The 18,592-nt window shown below is 45.3% G+C and overlaps 1 protein-coding gene across 2 annotated transcripts in view; it reads left to right on the forward strand.

Annotated features, from left to right (window-relative positions):
- LOC137591506 (xin actin-binding repeat-containing protein 2-like) overlaps positions 1 to 18,592 on the forward strand; it is a 38,565-nt gene that overhangs the window by 18,845 nt on the left and 1,128 nt on the right. The window contains exons 3-8 of one of the 2 annotated variants that reach the window (XM_068309555.1): positions 1,015 to 1,169; positions 6,062 to 6,199; positions 7,629 to 7,715; positions 7,902 to 7,971; positions 8,310 to 8,413; positions 8,816 to 18,031. In XM_068309555.1, the coding sequence (XP_068165656.1) occupies positions 1,015 to 1,169; positions 6,062 to 6,199; positions 7,629 to 7,715; positions 7,902 to 7,971; positions 8,310 to 8,413; positions 8,816 to 18,010 (9,749 nt within the window). In that variant the 3' untranslated portion in view covers positions 18,011 to 18,031. The remainder of the gene's footprint in view (positions 1 to 1,014; positions 1,170 to 6,061; positions 6,200 to 7,628; positions 7,716 to 7,901; positions 7,972 to 8,309; positions 8,414 to 8,815; positions 18,032 to 18,592) is intronic. The other variant, XM_068309554.1, reaches the window with a different exon arrangement.

Below are 18,592 nucleotides of genomic sequence, written 5' to 3' on the forward strand. Positions count from 1 at the left end.
TTTTTGGATTCTGGTCTGGTTTTGGACTGATTAGCCAATCATGGCTTTATAATTTGTCAAGAAATAATTAAGATTAAATGCATCCTGCAGCTCTGATTTGCCTGACTTGCTATAAAAAAAAAATCACAGCTAGGTATTTTGCCTAAAAATGACTTCTCCGTGTTAAATCTGTTGCTTTTCCTATGCTTTACCTGTAAGATAGTGTTTGATTTCTTCATTTTGACCATGAATATATCAGGACTGTGTAATAATAAGCTGGTGTAATCACATATATACACTATAAGTGGCCTCAGAGAAATGATAAGGATGAACAGAACGTACTACACCGCTAGGAGCCGAATCTGTCACTGATCTCTGCGGCGCAAGAGGGGAAAATCTAAGTGCCTGACGCGAAAAACACACCAAGGAGGAGGTTTTAAAAGTCAAAAGGTCCCGATGTGAGCAAATAATGAGAGAGAATAATTTCTATTTCGGGTCTTGTCTCATCCCACGGTGTCTTTGCCGGAGAGAGAGAAAACACCAAGAGCTAAAAGGTCCAGTGTGGGTGTACGCCGAGCCTTAATGGAGCCTTCTCTGTTTCCTAATGATGCTTTGTAGCGCAGCAAAGTCAGATGTAAAATCAGTTGTCTTCTCTAATTGGCTATCCGCCGGGATGTGCCAAGCAATATGGAGCGTCGTAAAGTAGATGCCGTGTGATTGATGAGCGTTCTGTTTCGGTTTGGTGCTGATATGTGTTTGGGATTGTCCGCCTCCGGCCGTTTGGTGGTTAATGTCTCCACAGTGTCCAGCAGGACGCGGCTAGCATAATCAAACTCAGGTTCGGGGTTTTTATGTCGATAAAACCACAACTTAAACCGAACACCACCTCCTGCTGCAGCGGAGAAAACCTACACAGCAGCAGGAAATCAATTTGATTGATCCGGTTGGCACGGTCACTCTCCTTTTCTCCATTTACCAAACGACAACTTCTGTGGCGTAAAGTTCACTCTGTGTGTTGTCTTTGTGATGGTGTAGCTGCAGGCAGCCCAGGCAGACCCGGGTCAGGACTCCCCCAGGACTGGGCCCCCCAGGACAGTCAGGAGAACGAGCCGGTGTCAGTGAAGGAGCGGCTGGCAATGTACCAGGCGGCTGTGACGAAGAAGGAAAGCAGCAGCTCCTCGTCTGTGGCGGTAAGGCGACACCCCCACATGGACGTAAGGAGAGAAGGGGGGAGGATATACAGGGAGACAGGGAGGCGGCAGAAACTGTTAAACTGACAATGTGACGCCACGGACGACTCAACGGGTCATTCAGTTCCGGCATTGCCAAAAAGTACAGATATGTGATACTGGAGTATTTTTTTCGTGGTACTTCCATCTGATTTTGAGAGTCTGAGTTAGCATGTTGTCAGAATCTCTGCATTAAAATGTACTTTAAATTGAAAAAATATTTTTTTTAAAAATTTGAAACAAAAATCTATTTGCCAACCACAAGTCTGGCAACGGCTGGACAGGATTTCCAATATATTTATATCTTTGAATGTCCCATGTTATCTCAGTAACTCTTTGGACTCAGTCACTCTTTAACTCAACTTAACTTAACTTAACTTAACTTAACTTAACTTAACTTAACTTAGGTTCGCTTACATGTACAGCTGAGTGAAAAAGTAAATTAATTTCCCCACCTGGGGATTAGGAAAGTATAATTACCATATTTTCCGCAATATAAGGCGCACCTAAAAGCCTCAGATGTTCTCATAATCCCGTAGTGCGCCTTATAATCCAGTGCATTTTATATATGGATTAATATTCATATTAATATTGGTTAAAAACATGATCGCTGAAAAAAAGCCGGCAGTCTGGCCGCCAGTCATGCCGCACTCCGCCACCAGGGGAGCCCCCTCACAAGGCACTCGGGCCCACGCCCCCTAACAACGGTAGTCAAGGGGCGTCACCAAAGTCCCGGCTCTGACTGAGCTGCTCTCAGACGGTAGAGCAGACTGTAGGAGCACCGGTGGTTACGTAGAAAAACATAAGGAACTTTTAACAATTCTATTAATAAAGTTTGACTGACTGACTGATCTCAGTATTTGTAACTATTTGGCGTCAGAAATATCCCACTTTAAACTGAACTGGTCTAAAAATGCCATTGTGCTGTCATCTGGAATCTAGTGACGGTCCATTCTATTAGTCTGTGGAAACACACGGAGAAACTGGCATAAAGGTGAATAAAGACCCTCAAAGATGAACTTCCAGCCTTTTCTGAAATTTCAAGAGCAGAGTCACTGCTAGTCAAAGGTGTCAACGGGTGTGCTGCATTGATTTACAAATGTAGTTGATAGCTCTGGGGGGGTGGCGGAGGGGTGCATTCAGGCTTGTGTGTTTTGTCTGCAGCAGTGGTGAGACACCGACGTTAAAGTCAGTTCTAGGAGTAAAACAGCGTCACATTTGCCAGGAAATTAGCAGCTTGACATTAAAAACTAGTTAAAAAATTTTTAGAACACACAGCAGCAAATAGCTGCACCTCACCTCCGACTGGACTACCGATCAATCGAAACAATATTTAATTAATAAACGAAGACGAACGTCGGAGCTTAAATATCTGCTTCAAACTTCAGATCAGGAAATAATCCGCTCTGTTGGCACTGACTGCACTCGTAATGAATTTAACCAGTTTTTAATGTCAGGTTTTTTAATATGCGTGTTGACTTCTTTCTAAGATGGCAAAGTGATCAGGTTTCCTTGATGAGGCTCGGAATGGCTCATTGACATAACAAAAGGGGCCATTCAGAGGTAGTCAGGAAGTCATGAATGCAATCATGACTGTCTGAGCAGCGCGGCTCTATCTAGTGGACAGATTGTGCAACTACAGCCGCTGCAGTTTATCAAATACTTTTTTTTTAAAATTGTGTGCGCCTTATAATCCGGTGCGCCTCATATATGAAATAAATGATAAAACAAAGAAATTATTGAGGGTGCGCCTTATAGTCCAGTGCGCCTTATAGTGCGGAAAAATACTGTACTTTCTTTCTTTTTTAGTGTTTTTGAAGCACTTTAGCAATTTCATCTAATGAAAAATTGTAAAATTTTCTGAATGTGATTGGTGTTTTTGCAAAAACATCTTCTTCTGAAGCACTTTAGTGCTTTCATCTAATGTAAAATTGTAAAATGTTTGAATGCGATGTAAGTGGTTTTGCAAACAAAAAAAAATCTTACTTTCTTCCCTCTTTCTTTCTTTCTTTCTTTCTTTCTCTCTCTTAATTTAACTTGATTTAACGTATTCTATCTTATCTTATCTTATCTCATCTCATTTCATTTCATCTGATCTCATCTTATTTTATGTGATACTGTTTGTAGCGTATTCAGCATAAGTAATGCTGTAATCTGTAATAATGTCTACCTTTTCCTTTATTGGACTTTCTCATCATCGTCTGTATTTTTAAAGTCAGAGTGACGATATGAGGCTGTGATTATTATTTATATTATGTGCACGCACTGCAGACGCACAGACAAGGTTAACCACGCACAGACACAAAGAGGCAGAACACAAAATAACCATTATACTGCGTTGGAGTCATTTAACCGCATCTGCAGCAGATACAGACAAATCCAGGCAGGCAGCACATCAACAGGCCTTCACAGATTATTGCTCCTTTGATTAAATAAGAGGAAAAAAATCTGAATATATGAGTCATTATGGACCAAAAAGCGTACGTGTGCACTTTATAAACCTGGTAATTCAACTATGTGTGCAATTAGTCAGACAAGGCCAATACAGTGAGTCATCGCGGTATTAAAATAAAGCCTTGCCTGCTGGAAAATGTCTTTCCTTGTTCCAGCTAGTACATAACAACTTAATGGAAATAAAAGCTTATGAGTGCATTTTATTGTTTTTTTGCAGAGCGAAAAATTCATTCTGGTTTCTAAACTGGCAAACTGGTCAAACTAATAAAAGAAGTGAAAGGTCGGAGCCGTTGCTGCAGAACAGGAGGCCCGACACGTTCTGGAGCCGCTGCACGAGATTGGTCCGGACAGCTGCTTTGGATGCTATTAATACTGGGATTAAGGAATGAATTTGAACATTGAAATTATAATTAATAGGTATAGAAATGACTGGAAGTTGTCCCCTGCTGCCGTGAGAGTATCTACTGTTCGCTGATCGCAGCCCTGCATAGTAACAAGCCACAGGAGGCTTCAGAACAGATGAGAGGTGTTGTTAACACAAGAACGAGTGCTTTTCTAGCTGCGGCAGCATCACGCTAAAGCGGCGCCTCGAGAGGCTTGTTGCTTTTTATAAAAGGCTGGAACTCATAATCATGCCTCAAATAACAACCATGAGACAAATTCAATAAATGTGCTTCATTATTTCATTGATAGTTTCATAGTAATACCTGCGGAAAAGAACGGCTTTATCGGTAATTAATGGTGCAGCAGTGCGGCAGCAATCCCAGCCTCGGTGTTTAGTGGTTGTAGCCTCGTGTGGTGACCATACTGACAGCTGAAAGTGAGTGTGGGAGGAAGAGGGAGGAAGGGGTGATGGTAGGGAGACAAGTTGCCACAGGGAATCAGTGTAGGAATCTTGTTTTTCCTCTATATCATTGCAGCTGTTGTCTGCACGTCCACACGGGAGTGACAAGGTGTTTAAAGATAGCAGAACTCATGATGGACGGCGGTCAGTCCGGTCTGTCAGCAGTCAAGCCCCCGAGCCCGACAAAAGACGTCTGCATGCACAAAACTACAAATATATGTGGTCCAAATATGATCCAGGATCAGTTTTTAAGAAAATTCTGAGCAACAGGACATTGATAAAACACAGGCTTTTATTTTGAAGGGGCTCAAGCAGGGTTTACAGAAGTGCAGAAGATAAAAAAGAGATAAAAACTCTATAAAAATGGAAATGGAAAAAGCCTGAACAGATTCACTAAAACTAAGGATGCAAACTTTGATATTACATTTATCCCAAATCACGTAACCAGTGGGTGTTTCTGGGGAACCAAGGTGAATAAGTTTGTCTTTGCTTACATATTCTCATGATTCTAAAGGATGCAAATGACTGCTAGAACCTGCCTGAATGCATGAGAAGGTTCACTTCGAATGAGACATGAGGATTTCATGTCAGATCAATGGAGCCGTCGCATCTTCAGGTGATAAAATATTGATGACGAGCTGCCCTGCTGTGAAATGTCAGCGGCCTAAACTGCCCTGCAAGAACGAACAAACTGCATTCTCACCTTCATTTGCATGAAAGGAAAGGGGACCGTGTGTGTGTGTGTGTGTGTGTGTGTGTGTGTGTGTGTGTGTGTGTGTGTGTGTGTGTTTGCAGCAGGCTTTTCATATATATTACACTTCCTGAGGAGGCATACATGTAGAAGCCCACATATAAATGTTTTATTAGTTAAATAATTGACAATCCCAAAAGGCCATTATAATAAGTGAGTAAGGACTGCATTCTTCATCCTTATGAGTTTTCCTTTCTCTCTCCTCTTCGCCAAGAAAAGCAGACTTCTGGTATTTTCCACAGTTTGAGGGGTAATTCCTTCCACAGCCCAATAAAAAGAATTGAACAGGCTTTTTGTTCCATTAAAGGGACGGATCTGAAAGACGACATTTCATATCGATGTCTTGCTCTGTGTCACAGGAGGAACGTGGGAAAAGTACATGCATTAATTTTCTTTTCTGAAATATCTGCCAGAAAATAAACAGAAAAATAGACTTTGATTTAGATTGAATTTAATTTGATTTTATGTTAAAGACTTTATTACAGGTACTTACCTTTATAGAGAACTGTGAAGAACACATCCCGTCCTCGCTGTTAAGGCTTTATAATTATTCGCTTTTTAAAAAACACATAAATTCCTGATTGATGTTTTCTGAAGCATTAACATAATCCTCTTTCATTCACTTCTATATTTGCATAACTGGATGTAAAACATATTCATAATCAATGAGAGCATGTCAGTTCACCAAGGTCAGATCCAATCTCGTGCGTCTCCGACGAACCTTACCCTCGCCGGGCGCTTAATGCATTTTACATGTGCAGATGGATTTCCAGGTGTTTCATGGCATCTGTTTCCTGTTCGCAGATGATGGATGAGACAGAGGCTTGTTCGCTTCCTGGAGGCCTCGCCAGCGTCAAGAGGCAGTTTGAGAACCAGGAGTTTACCTCGTCCTCCTCTCAGTCCGGCGTCACACACTTTCATGTGGAGCAGAGTTCTGTTCAGGTGAGGGTTTGTTAAATCAGACCAGCATGTGACCGGAGCTGGAATCTGTGTTTTATTATGTCACTGCATGGAAACATTAGAAAAAAAATTTATTTGTGCATTTGACAAATGAGTTATTTCATAAATGAGGCTCTGGACAAAATTCTGCAGAAGCTAAGCTTATTGCTCAACTGGCAAAACCACTTTTAAATTATTATAATCACTAAAATGTGAAAGGTGAAAAGAGGTTACAGCTAACAATGTATAGCATTTATGCTTTAAAATTTTAAAAAGATGAGATATTTGTGATATACTTTGACTTTTTATATCTTTTCAAAGGTTTCTAAAAAAACCAAAAACCTTTATAAATCCACGCTGGGTGCGTTTCATTTGGCCATCCGTGGAGAAGTCAAACCTGACTTAGGAATGAATAAATAAATCTTTTGATCGTATGTCATCCATGAACATTTTACCCCTTGGTACATTTCCCATGATGCCACACTTCTCACATCTTTTGTTCTGTTTTTATTTGCGAGCGTCATCATCCTGATCAGTCAGCAGCAGATTAATCGCTGCAGAGACTCAAACACTGATTGGTCGTGGAGGTTTTATGCTTTGACCGGTGTCGTTCAGCCCGTCCAATCTCATAAGGCCAGACTATAATAAGTGAAGCCGGTGTACAGATGTGATAATAATATCACCAGCTATTAAATATTTAGGTATTCACAACTTTACATTCCTGTGGCTCTTTATTGGAAGACTCTGAGTCGTCCCTGTAGGTCGAATCAAAGATGGCTCCCTGGCGATGTGGCGTGTGAGGAAAATGCCAGAACGCGTCTATCAGCCCAGGATGGGGGGTGGAGGGTGGGGATCTCAGTGAAGTAAGGGTCACCTCCGGCCCTCGGTGCAATCTCTCCATCTGCTCACGCAGGCGGCCAGAAGGGTGAATGCATCGAGTCCACGGGGGTCTGGATGACTGCTAAATTTTACATGGTGATACGTGAGAAGAAGTGAACATGCAGTATGTTTAGCTCAGCCTCTGAGGTCTGACTGTTATTTTTCCAACATAAGTGGTTTAGGATAAAGAACAACAACCCCCATCCTCCATTTGTCTCGCAGGTTAAAATCTGATGAGAGAAGCTCAAATATTAAATTTCTCTTTCATCTTGCTCAAATTGCATGAATCTCACTGGAGGAAATGGATTAGGCAGTAGAACGTATTGCTTTTTCTCTCCCACAATCCTTTAGTGGAGTTTAAAACCTAACATTTCCCAAGAAAGCCTCTTTCTAATCTGGAAATATTTGTTTTTTTCAGCCACAGCGGGGTTGAAGTTTCCCAATATTAAAATGACTGATTCTGTTTTTCTTGCCGCTCACGCTCGCATGATGGGAAAACCACGGGGTGTGTGTGTTCGTTCATGCGTTTAGGCTGCTGTTTTGTGTTTGGCAGGAGATGTCCAGCTCCTCAGAGGTGACGCTGAGAAGCAGTGCCAGGGAGGTCATCCCATCCACAGCCCAGTTCCACCAGCAACAAGAGGTGCAGGCTGTTCCACCCACTGTTTGTCTGCAGCTGTGTCTGGCTTTGGTTATTTGTCTGCACTTTCGGCGCCCTATATAGACAATAAGCGTCATGCTAAGCTTTAAACTTTGCACTGATTGAAAACAGTCGGAGGCTGCGGCGCACTTGTCAGCGCGCTAATGACTCGCTGCCATCTTTTCACAGGTTATCCGTGATGAAAGAATCCACCATAACAATGTGGCAGCCAGTTACGAGGACCATTACAATGAAACAGGTTATTCTGCTCATGCCTTTTTTATATTGCAATTTGCACATTTTATCACAGCACTCCTGTGTCCTGTATATTAATGATTGTTCTACTGCTGAATAAGGGATGAGCTATGAAAATGACTGCGGATGATTTTCTATTCAGTGCATAGCAGCAAATCTAATCAGGGCAAAGTCAGGAAGGTAAAATATTGGAAAGAAGAAATTAGGCAATAATCGCTGCATGGTTTCAGAAAATGAAAACTACTCAGGTTTTTAATGAAATGATTTATTTCTCTTTCCAATCCCCCTGAGCTCCCTCACTGCGAATGGCTTAATGAGACAGGCTTCTTGTGTCTAATTCAGTTACGCTCGTAGGAAGAGAAGACCTACCAAAGGTTTCCACTCAGGCTTTGAAGCAGCAGTATGAAAAAACAATCGAGGAAGCGGCACCAGTTAAGGAAATTAAGGTAACGACGCTGTCTATTTATCTAAATAGATATTAGTTTGGTCTTTTTTTATGAGGGTTAGGTACGAAAATGAGACCACTTTCTTGAAACCGTCATGAGGAAATTGCGCCTGCCGGAGATGAGATGATGGGGAAGAAAGTAGATTGGATGAAAGACCTCAGATTGTTTGTTTCTAAAGACATGATTAAAAATTACCAGAGTAATCTCTGCTGTTGAAATTTTTGATAAATACTTTAATCAGTATTATGCATAATTTTAACTCAAGATGTATCTCTGTTTTGGGTATTTATAACCAAATTAGGATTTTCATATCAGGCTCCAAGATTTTAATTAGTATTCTAGGTTGAGTGTTCAACACCCACTCTCTCTCTCTCCTTAACCAAAACCACTCACAAACCACAGGTTGATGTGGATTTCAACCAGTTTCAATGGGTACCAGTCAGTCAGTCCTCCAAATCTTCAACCATGACAAACTATGAAACGTCCTCCACTTTAAAAAATGCCACTGCCTCGTCAGTGGCTTATGAGAAGACTGAATGTTTCCTGCCTCCGCCTTCGAACCTGCAGCAGGAGACACCCGAGTACATCTCCCCCCAGCCTCAGGAACCACCATCCCAAAACAAGCAATCTGTTCATAAAGAGCAGTACTGCAAGCACAAGAGTATGGCTGAACTAAAACGCCTTTATAAACACATCCACCCGGAGGTCCGCAAGAGCCTTGAGACAGACTTTTTGAGTCAGCTCACTGAAGCGGAACTGAAGGATTTGGAGGACAATCAGGAACTGGGCGATGTTCAGCAGGCGTGCTACATGTTTGAAAATGACGGCAACAGCCCGAGTATCAGCCCCGACAGAGAATCCTTGGAATGGGACGAGATCCTTAAAGGGGAAGTTCAGTCTGTGCGCTGGATGTTCGAAAATAAACCATTAGACACAATCAAAGATGAAACCCCGGATGAGAATGAGGCGAAAAGTATTCCTCAACAGGAGATCATTGCCGGTAAGGATGTCAGATACACTGCTTGGATGTTTGAGACTCAGCCTATGGATGCTCTGGGGACAGAAACCCCTGATTCAGCAGATCAGGCCCAAAAATCATCTGATCTGGCAAGAGGAGATGTTCGCACTGCAACATGGCTCTTTGAGACGCAACCGCTTGATTGCCTGAATAAGATCTACCAAGAAGACGAGCTGGAGATGGAGGCCGTTGTCACCAAAGATATCGCCGGTGGAGATGTGAAAACCGCTAGGTATCTCTTTGAGACCCAACATCTGGATTCTTTGGGGAAGACAGAAACCACTGAGGAGAGTCACTTCCTGAATCTGAAGTCAGAGCTGGAAGAGACCAAAGGGGATGTGAAGACAACCACTCGCAAGTTTGAAACCCAGCCCATGTGCGTCATCAGGGGGGATTCTGGAGAGATGCTGGAGATCACCACCATCAGCAGGGAGGAGACTGAGAAAGGGGACGTCAAAACATCCCGATGGATGTTTGAAACTCAGCCTCTGGATATGATCAATAAAGACCCTGCAGATATAAAGCTTATATGCAGTATTTCCATGGAGGACAACATTCAGGGTGGGGTGAACAAAGGTAGGTGGATTTTTGAGACTAAGACTCTTGACACTATTAAAGATGAGGAATGGGAGAGTTCCAGGAAGCAAAAGGAAGAAATCATCGGCGCTGACGTGAGAAAGCATTGCCTGGTTTTTGAGACCCAGCCTATGGATACCCTGAAAGACAACGCCAATGCTAGACCTTTACCTTCAGAGGAGATCGTAGGAGGTGATGTCCGATCAGCAAAACACCTGTTTGAAACAGTACCCATGGAAAATCTGAAAGAACTTCTCGAAGTGGGAAAACTTCAGAAAAGGGTTGCATCAGATGAAGAAAAAGGTGACGTAAGGCATCAAAAGTGGGTTTTTGAAAGTCAGCCACTAGAGAATATCAGAGAGGAGAAGAAGGAGATCATGAGAACAGTTAATGTTGAAGCTCTTGACAAAGGAGATGTGACCAATTATAAAGAAAGATTTGAAAGTATGGATCTAAGTAAGTGTGAAGGGAAACGAAAGATTCAAGTTGAAGGAGTAACGAGTGGATCGGTCAGATCCAACACGGTGCTTTTCGAATCTACCCCGATGTACGCCGTGCAAGACAGCTCCGGCCATTACCACGAGTTGAAGACCGTGAGGCGTGAAGAGATTGTGAAGGGAGACGTGCTCAGCTGCAGATGGATGTTTGAAACACGTCCAATAGATGAGTTTGATGAAAGTCTGGATAAGTTCCAGATAATTAAAGGTATATCCAAACAGGAGATAGCATCGGGGGATGTCAAGACTGCCAAGTGGCTGTTTGAAACTCAACAGCTTGATGCCATTAAAGATTTCAATAATTGTGAGGATGAAGAACGTAAAATGAAGGAAGATATTGAAATAGAGAAAGGCGATGTTAAGACTTGCAGGTGGTTGTTTGAGACCCAGCCAATGGATGTTTTGTATGAAAAGGTGGAAAAGAGTGAAGCCGACGTCGAGGAAGTGCAAAAAGGTGACGTCAAGACGTGCACTTGGCTCTTCGAGACCCAAACGCTCGACAACATACGAGATCACACTGATTCTGAGTCTGAAACCATTCTGAAAACCTGCACCGCAAAGCAAGAGGACATCCAAGGGAAAGATGTCCGGCTGGCCCGCTTCCTCTTTGAAACCGAGAAGCTTGAAAATCTCACCGGCGAGGACAGCGGTTCCTTCAGGAGGGTGACAGAAATCGACATCCAGTCCGGCGACGTTTCCAAAATGAAGTTCATCTTTGAGAACCGCTCCTCCGACATGATGAGCTCCACGTCCGAGGAGACGATGCAGAGGTTAAAGACGCAGCAAGCTGAGGACATCCAGAGGGGAAACGTCATCAACTGTACCTGGATGTTTGAGAATCAGCCAATCGATGCCATCCGTGACGAGGCGAAGGAGATTCGCACTGTGACTGATGTCCAGGGCGGCGACGTTGATAAAAGCCGTTTCATTTTTGAGACGTACTCTCTGGATCAAATTAAAGAGGAGTCCTCTGAGACGGATATCTCTAAACTCACCAGCATCTTCAGAGATGAAGTTGAGAGGGGGGATGTGAAGAATTACACCATGATGTTTGAAAGTCAGCCGCTGTACGCCATCTGTGACAAAGAGGGCCATTACCATGAAGTGACAACAGTTACCAAGGAAGAGATTATGAGAGGAGATGTGGTGGGAGCACGATGGCTGTTTGAGACAAAACCGTTGGATTCGATTCGAGACACGGAGGAGGTCTATGTCATTAAAGCCGTGACGGAGGAAGGGATCAACAAAGGAGACGTCAGCTCCGCCAGGTGGAAGTTCGAAACGCAACCTCTGGATGAAATTACGGATGACATAAAAGTCAGGTCAAAGACGGTCGCGGATATCCAAGGCGGTGACGTGAAGACGAATAAGCACAGATTTGAGACGGATGAGATGTCCCAGAAGTTCATCAGAACGGTTAGCGTTAGCGAAATCCAAAAAGGGGATGTCAGATCGGCCACGTGGATGTTTGAAACACGGGCGATTGATGAGATCCACGACGACGGTGCTGAGTATGACGGCATGGAGAGAGTGATAAAAGAGGAAGTGATGAAAGGGGATGTCAAACAGTCCGTCTGGCTCTTTGAGAAACAGCCGCTTGACAGCATCAAAGAAACCGATGGCACCGAGCTGGTTGTCGCCAAGGAGGAAATCCCACAGGCCGACGTCAAGACGACGACATGGCTGTTCGAGACCACTCCGTTCCACGATTTCAATGAGAGCAGAATGGAAAAGACAGAAATAATAGGTAAAAGCATCAAGGAGACACTTCAGGAGCTGTACTGCCAGAAAATGGTGGACTCACAAGGCATCCTTATCGAGGCGGATGAGATCGGCGACGTCCGCATGGCCAAGTACAAACTCATGAGCCAGGACGCTCCACAGATCCAAAAGGAAGAGGTGATCCGAGGGGATCTGAGCAACATAATGATGAACCTCCTGAACTGCACAAAAACCACCGAAAGGGGAATAACTATTGACAAGGAGGAGCGGGGAGACATCAACACCACGGTGAGGCAGTTATTCAACCAGGAAAAGGGGATCAATGTCGAGAAAGAAGAAATTATCCGCGGTGACATTCAGGAGGCCATAAACAATCTGCTGAAGAACGAGGGCTCCTCCAAGCGAGGCATTCTAATTCAGGAGGATGAAAAAGGGGACGTGAGGATGACTATCTATTCTCTGCTGAACAAAGAGGAAAGGAGTAGCATGGAGAAGGAGGATATCATTCAGGGTAACGTAAGCAAAACACTTCACCGGCTTTTATCCAACGCGGGAGCAGACTCTAAACGGATAAAGATTGGAGATATGGAACGGGGAAATGTCAGCTTTTACTCCACGTGCATTGAGTCGGGAGCCTTGGATTACCTGAAGCAGCTTCAATACGAACAAGATGAAACCGAGGAAAAGGTGGAAAAGGAATGCATCGTAGGTGGTGACATCGAGGAGACCAAATTATTGCTGCGGAGGAATCAGCAGCAGATCGGACGCACGGTGGCGGAGGATGATATAGTTCCCGGTGATGTGCACAGCACTGTTAAAGTCTTTATGATGGAGCCCAGCGTCACTTACAGAAACCTAGAGAAAAAGGATATCGTTAAAGGTGACCTGAGCGCGGCCTTGGATTCGCTTACCCAAGCCATCAATCAGAAAGTGGTATTAGAAAAAGAGGAGGTGGTGAAAGGAGACATCCCCACGACACTGAAGTCTCTGGAGGAGGCCCAGCATCAAGCCAAAGAAATGGAAAAGCCAGAAATTGTCAGGGGAGACATCAGAGGTGCTCTCGAGTCGCTGGAGAAATCTGCAGCTGCCAATACAGAAGCGACTGTCGAGGATTTGGTGCCAGGTGATGTAAAAGGAACCTTAAAGTCCCTGGAGGAGGCGACGCAAGCTGTGAAAGAGGTGGAAAAGGAGGAGATAGTCAAAGGTGACATCCAAACTGCCATGCAAAGTTTGCACGAGGCGTCGAGCGAGAGAAAAGTTTACCAGCATCAAGTGAGCGAGCAAGGCAATGTCAAAGGAACCATCCAGCTCCTGCTGGAGCCAACGACTTCTCCAAGGATGCAGCGCCGGGGCAGCATCGAAGGAGATGTGAAAACATCCATAAAATCTCTTTATGAAGAGCAGGAGATGACACAAGTGGAGAAAGAGGAGGTGGTCAAAGGGGACGTTCGAGGGGCGATAAAGTGTCTCATGCAAAGGAAGCAGTACTCGAGTCCGAAGCGCGTGCATCCGCCCAAGAAAGCAAAAGCACCCGTGAAAAATCCATTAACCGTGAAGCAAGTGGGGCATGAATGCTTACACGAAGTCAAGAGTGAGAGAGCAGTGGGCGTTCAAGCCCCCGCTGTGAAAAACCTTTCTCAGAGCGGCGAGTCACACAAGCAAACACAAAGGCACAGCGACGTCCAATCGGAGAGGACGCAGGTGATGCTTCAAGATGACCGGTCTGTCACCGCAGCCAAAACAGACAGCAGCGCCTCCCAACTGAAGAGCCTGAGAGAAGACAAACAGAACGGCGCCCCCCTGCACAAAATACAAGCTCATAAACCGGCTGTGATGAAGAACAAACAAATCACTCACGCGGATCAAACCGAGACGAAAACGGCTGAGACGGCGATGAAAGGAGTGCGGAGCACATCACAGACGAGCGTTTCACACAAGCACACCTGTGAAACCAAGACGATCAAACAGGTACAAACAACAGTGATGGAGAAAACTGTCATTCACAGGCAAAATGCGGCATCAGAGGCGGCGCCGACGACTCAAAAGCAAACGCAGAACGTTGCCGAGAAGCAGAGCTTCAAGAATATGAAGAGCGATATCCGTAGCCTCGACATGAGGGGTAAAGGTGCCCTCAAAAAGATGAAGCCTGAGATTCATTTCCCTCCTCCCCCCTCTTCACCTCCTCCATCCTCTGAGTCTGAGCTCTCGCTCCCTCCCCCGCCATCGCCGGTGCTGGAGAGTCCTTCCATCATGAGGCAGGACAGCGACCTGCCACCTCCGCCGCCGCCCCCTCCCTTAGAATGCATCAAGTCCGAACCGGAGTTCTTCCCTCCTCCCCCGCCTCCCCCGCCTCCGCCCTCTATGGCAGGGCAAGATTTTCTCCCGCCGCCCCCCTCGCAGCAAGAGCTTAATGCAATGCCTCAGCCCCCCCCTCCAAAGCTGGTGAAGCCCACCGGCAAGCCGTTATTCAAAGTACCCAAGCAGCCGGACATCCAGAAACAACCCATACAGGTTAAACCCAAATGGCAGAAAAAGCAGCTGACTCCTCCACCCCCTCCACCTCAGATCCCTCCTGGTGGAGACGCAACAGACTGTAAAGAAAAAGTTGAGGAAATTAGAAAGGAAACAACCCAACAGATTGAAACGAGCAGCCAGAGTCAGGTCGAATTAATCACAAAAAGGCCGAGCATCCCAGCTGTGAAGCCGGAGCAACAAGAGAGACCACAGCTCCCGAAAAAAGTCTTTTTGCCTCCAATTAAACTACCTCCAGCTCCTGAACCCAGTCCAGAGGCAAAACCTAAGCCTTACGCTCGCAAATTTAAAACCCCCCTCATGCTAGCGGAAGAAAGGTATCGTCAACAAAGACTGGAAAAAGAAAGAGAGGAGAACAGTAATGTCACAACTCCCACTTCTCCACCAATTAATGTCGTCCCCAACGCTGCCAGCGCTGAGATCCCTGCAGCTCAAAACACCGAGAAAGAGGTGACCGCAGTAGTGACAAAAACAGGTAATGAAGAAATTAAGACCACCTCGACACCGGCACAAGAAGCACCCGCAAGGAAAACTCCCTCCCTCATCCCTTTGAGCAAACCTGCCATCTCGGTGATAAATAAGAAATCAGTCTCTGCATCCTCAAAGCTGTCCGCAGAGCAAAAACAAGTTATAAGTGAGGATTCGTCAGATAAAACCCTCGTTTCCACTGATGTTAGAAAGAGCGAAGCCACGCCCAAGGATCAGGCCGTCTCTGTTTCTCAGTCTCGTCGTGAGGGCTTGAATATCGATTCACGATCCAATGTGGGCAGTTCAGTCGTCATGGAGCAGCAGCAGTTTATTAAGAAGTCCAGCAGCACATCTATCACAACCATACAGAGTACTGTCCAAGAAAATGTGAATCTACAAAGCCAGACTGTAGCCACAATGAAACCTGAGGATATAAAGAATGTTCATGTGCCTCCGACGCAAGAAGGAAAAATGAGTCCCTCCCAACCCACTAAAATTCCAAAGGTAACTCCAAGTTTTAAAGTAAAAACTTTTAAGATGCCAAAAGAGAAGAAGGAGGATAAATCTGACTCTTTGGGACAAAAGGAATCAATGAAAAGTGAAATGCATTTGCAGCAAGAGAAGTGTGACGTGTCACAGAAAAGTGAGGCGAAGCTAAATCAAGAAAATAACCAGCTGACGTCAGCGAGAAAGGAGATGAAAACAGAGATCAAAATTAAGGAGAAGAAAAGTCAGGCGACCTTACCGGTGAAGGAAGTCGAAGTGGATGTTCAGCTGAAAAAGAAAAAGCAGGTGCAGAAGAATGAGGGTGAACTAAAGCTGTCACCATCAGTTACTTCTTTAATGCCTAAGATGGCAAAGATAACATCTGCAGCGAGTCATCAAGGACAAGGCCATGTTTCTCTCTCTCATAGTCAGCAGAGCGTGAAGACGGAGCACATTCAGAGACACCAGGAGGTGGTGGTGACGGCTGATAGTGTGGCGCAGCAAAACCTCCAGAGACAAGAAGCTGTCCAGCAAATGAAGACACAAGCAGCAGAGACAAACGTGCAGATAAAGGCAGCAAAGACAAAAGGTGATTGTCAGGATGTGTCTGTGAAAGAAGCAACGACAACAGCCCAAAAAGAGGGATCCAATTCAGAAGTCTCAGACTCAGAGAAATGTAATGTCATGCAGACGCTGCTCGCTGAAATAAAGGAGCTGGAGGGCACACCAAGCAAAATAGACTCCAACGCTGTCAGGACGATTATAAGTGAATTCCCTGACTGGGTGATGGGCTCGGATGAGAAAAGGAATTTAAATGAAATAACTAAAAAGCAAAGTAAGAAGAAGTTGAAAGAGATGGTGGTCTATCTGAAAAATATCGTTCAGGCAAAGCTCACATTTCTGGGGGACAATTTGACAGCCGTGGACAATAAGGAAAAAGAGAAGGAAGAACAACAGGCGCCGCTGCCCCCGCCCCCACCGCCTCCGGTGGCTCCGAAACCAGACAAGAGAGTTTTAAGTGGAGCAACAGCAAAGATATCAAAGATCAGCATTGGATCGTCCAAAACGGAAAAGAAGGTGGAAGTGAAAAAGTCTCTTCAAGGCGGTAAAGTTCAGGAGTTGAGTGAGGGGTCGGATCAGAGAGTGTCCTCCCCGCTGGCGAGCATCCGCACCCCGTCACCCACCTTCATCAGCATTGAGTCGAGGAGAATAGACTCGCCACTTCCTCCCCCCTTCAGGGGGACTCCTCCGCCTCCACCTCGCAAGTCCTACACCCCGACGTCCTCCTTCAGCCGGGCCACCCCCTCTCCCACCTTGAGCCGCTCAGAAAAGCTCATTAAACTGAGGGACACCACCTCCAAGATACCTCGCGGCGTGACACCTCCACTTCCTGTGCCGCCACCGGAGTATTTTTTAGCTGACAGAGATCAGTCATCTCCGTTTGGCGACAGGGATACCCCCCAAGCGAGAGACGAGCTACCTGGATGGGCGGATGTGGCAGACATGGTGGATTCAATGACGACCGTGAGGGACAAAAAGTCTTTCTTCGAGGACGCGCAGAAGGCTGAGGTGAGCAAGGTGTACAACCGGAAGGATCCCATCGATATCCCTGAACGTTTGGGACCCGACGTAGAGGAAGTCCCTGAAGCCGTAACTATTGACCTCCTGAGAGAGGATCTACCAAGGGTCGACCTGTCCAAGCTGGTGAACAAGTTTGAGTCTCCAAAACCAAAGGTTTACGCCAGGAAAGAACCTATCACCATCACAGAGAGGCTGGGGAGCGATACGGAAGATGCAGAACCCGAACCACACACCCCAAAAAGCGAAGAAGCCCCATCGTTCAATGTTAAAGCCATAAAGGACGTGTTTGAGACTGGAGAGCACAGTTCCCAGGCAGCCCGGGAGCTGAGGGAACAAATAGAAAGACGAGAACCGGAATCTTCCCATGCTGAGCCCACGGGTCACTCCCAAGTGACGGCAGTCACCGAGCAATTCTGTACTATTGACGACTATGGAAACATGACAAGGGAGACGAGGAGCGCAATGCATTCTGGAGCTTCCGTGACCCGTGGTAGCCCTCCGTCCTACGCCGACGTGGTGAGAGGCAGCATGCCGGTCGTCTCCGTGGCCCCCGAGGCCTCCGCCGAGGAGCTGCTGAGGAACTTCCAGCAGTCGTGGGCTGAGAGTCAGGGAGTTTTTCACAACCTGGGTTTCAGCGTCACGGAGCAAAGGACGTCGCAGGTGGTAACGCACCAGCAGGAGTCCGTCCTGACCGGTAAACGCAACCGTGGAGCATGAGGATACCGAACGAGCATGACGGTGTGTTTAACACGGGACATCGGTGGTTTGACACCGTTACATATGCAACACGATGTGTTTGTTTTTATGTGAAATAGTTCACACTTGAGTTCAAGCATGACATCTGAGAGTTGTGTTTATTCATACCTCTGATGTGTGAAGCTGGCAATCAGGCTGATATATTGAACTAATGCTCCAGAGTGTGTGTGCGTGTGTGTGCGCGTGTGTGTGTGTGTGTGTTTGGTGCCGTTTTCTTTGCAATGACTGCCTTTTTTTTTTTTTAATCCTTGGATTTACGATAAGGTTTCTGCTTCATTGAAGACGATTTCAAATCGCTTTGATGCTTTTTCAGGAAAGCTAAAAGTCCTGATCCTTCAAAAACGAGCCGTTTAAGACAATAGATTGTGACTAATGATGATACTAATTCCTTGCTGCCTGATTTTGTTTGTCATCACCCTTGATAACAATTTAAATGGGTTTGTTTTGCTGTTTCTGGTCATGCAACAAGTATTTCTCCTGGAATGAAGCATTTAATTAGATGGTAATTATACACATAATAAAAATTACTCCTTATTTTTCTTC

Source organism: Antennarius striatus, chromosome 24 (genome assembly GCF_040054535.1).
Source record: "Antennarius striatus isolate MH-2024 chromosome 24, ASM4005453v1, whole genome shotgun sequence".
Taxonomy (NCBI): domain Eukaryota; kingdom Metazoa; phylum Chordata; class Actinopteri; order Lophiiformes; family Antennariidae; genus Antennarius; species Antennarius striatus.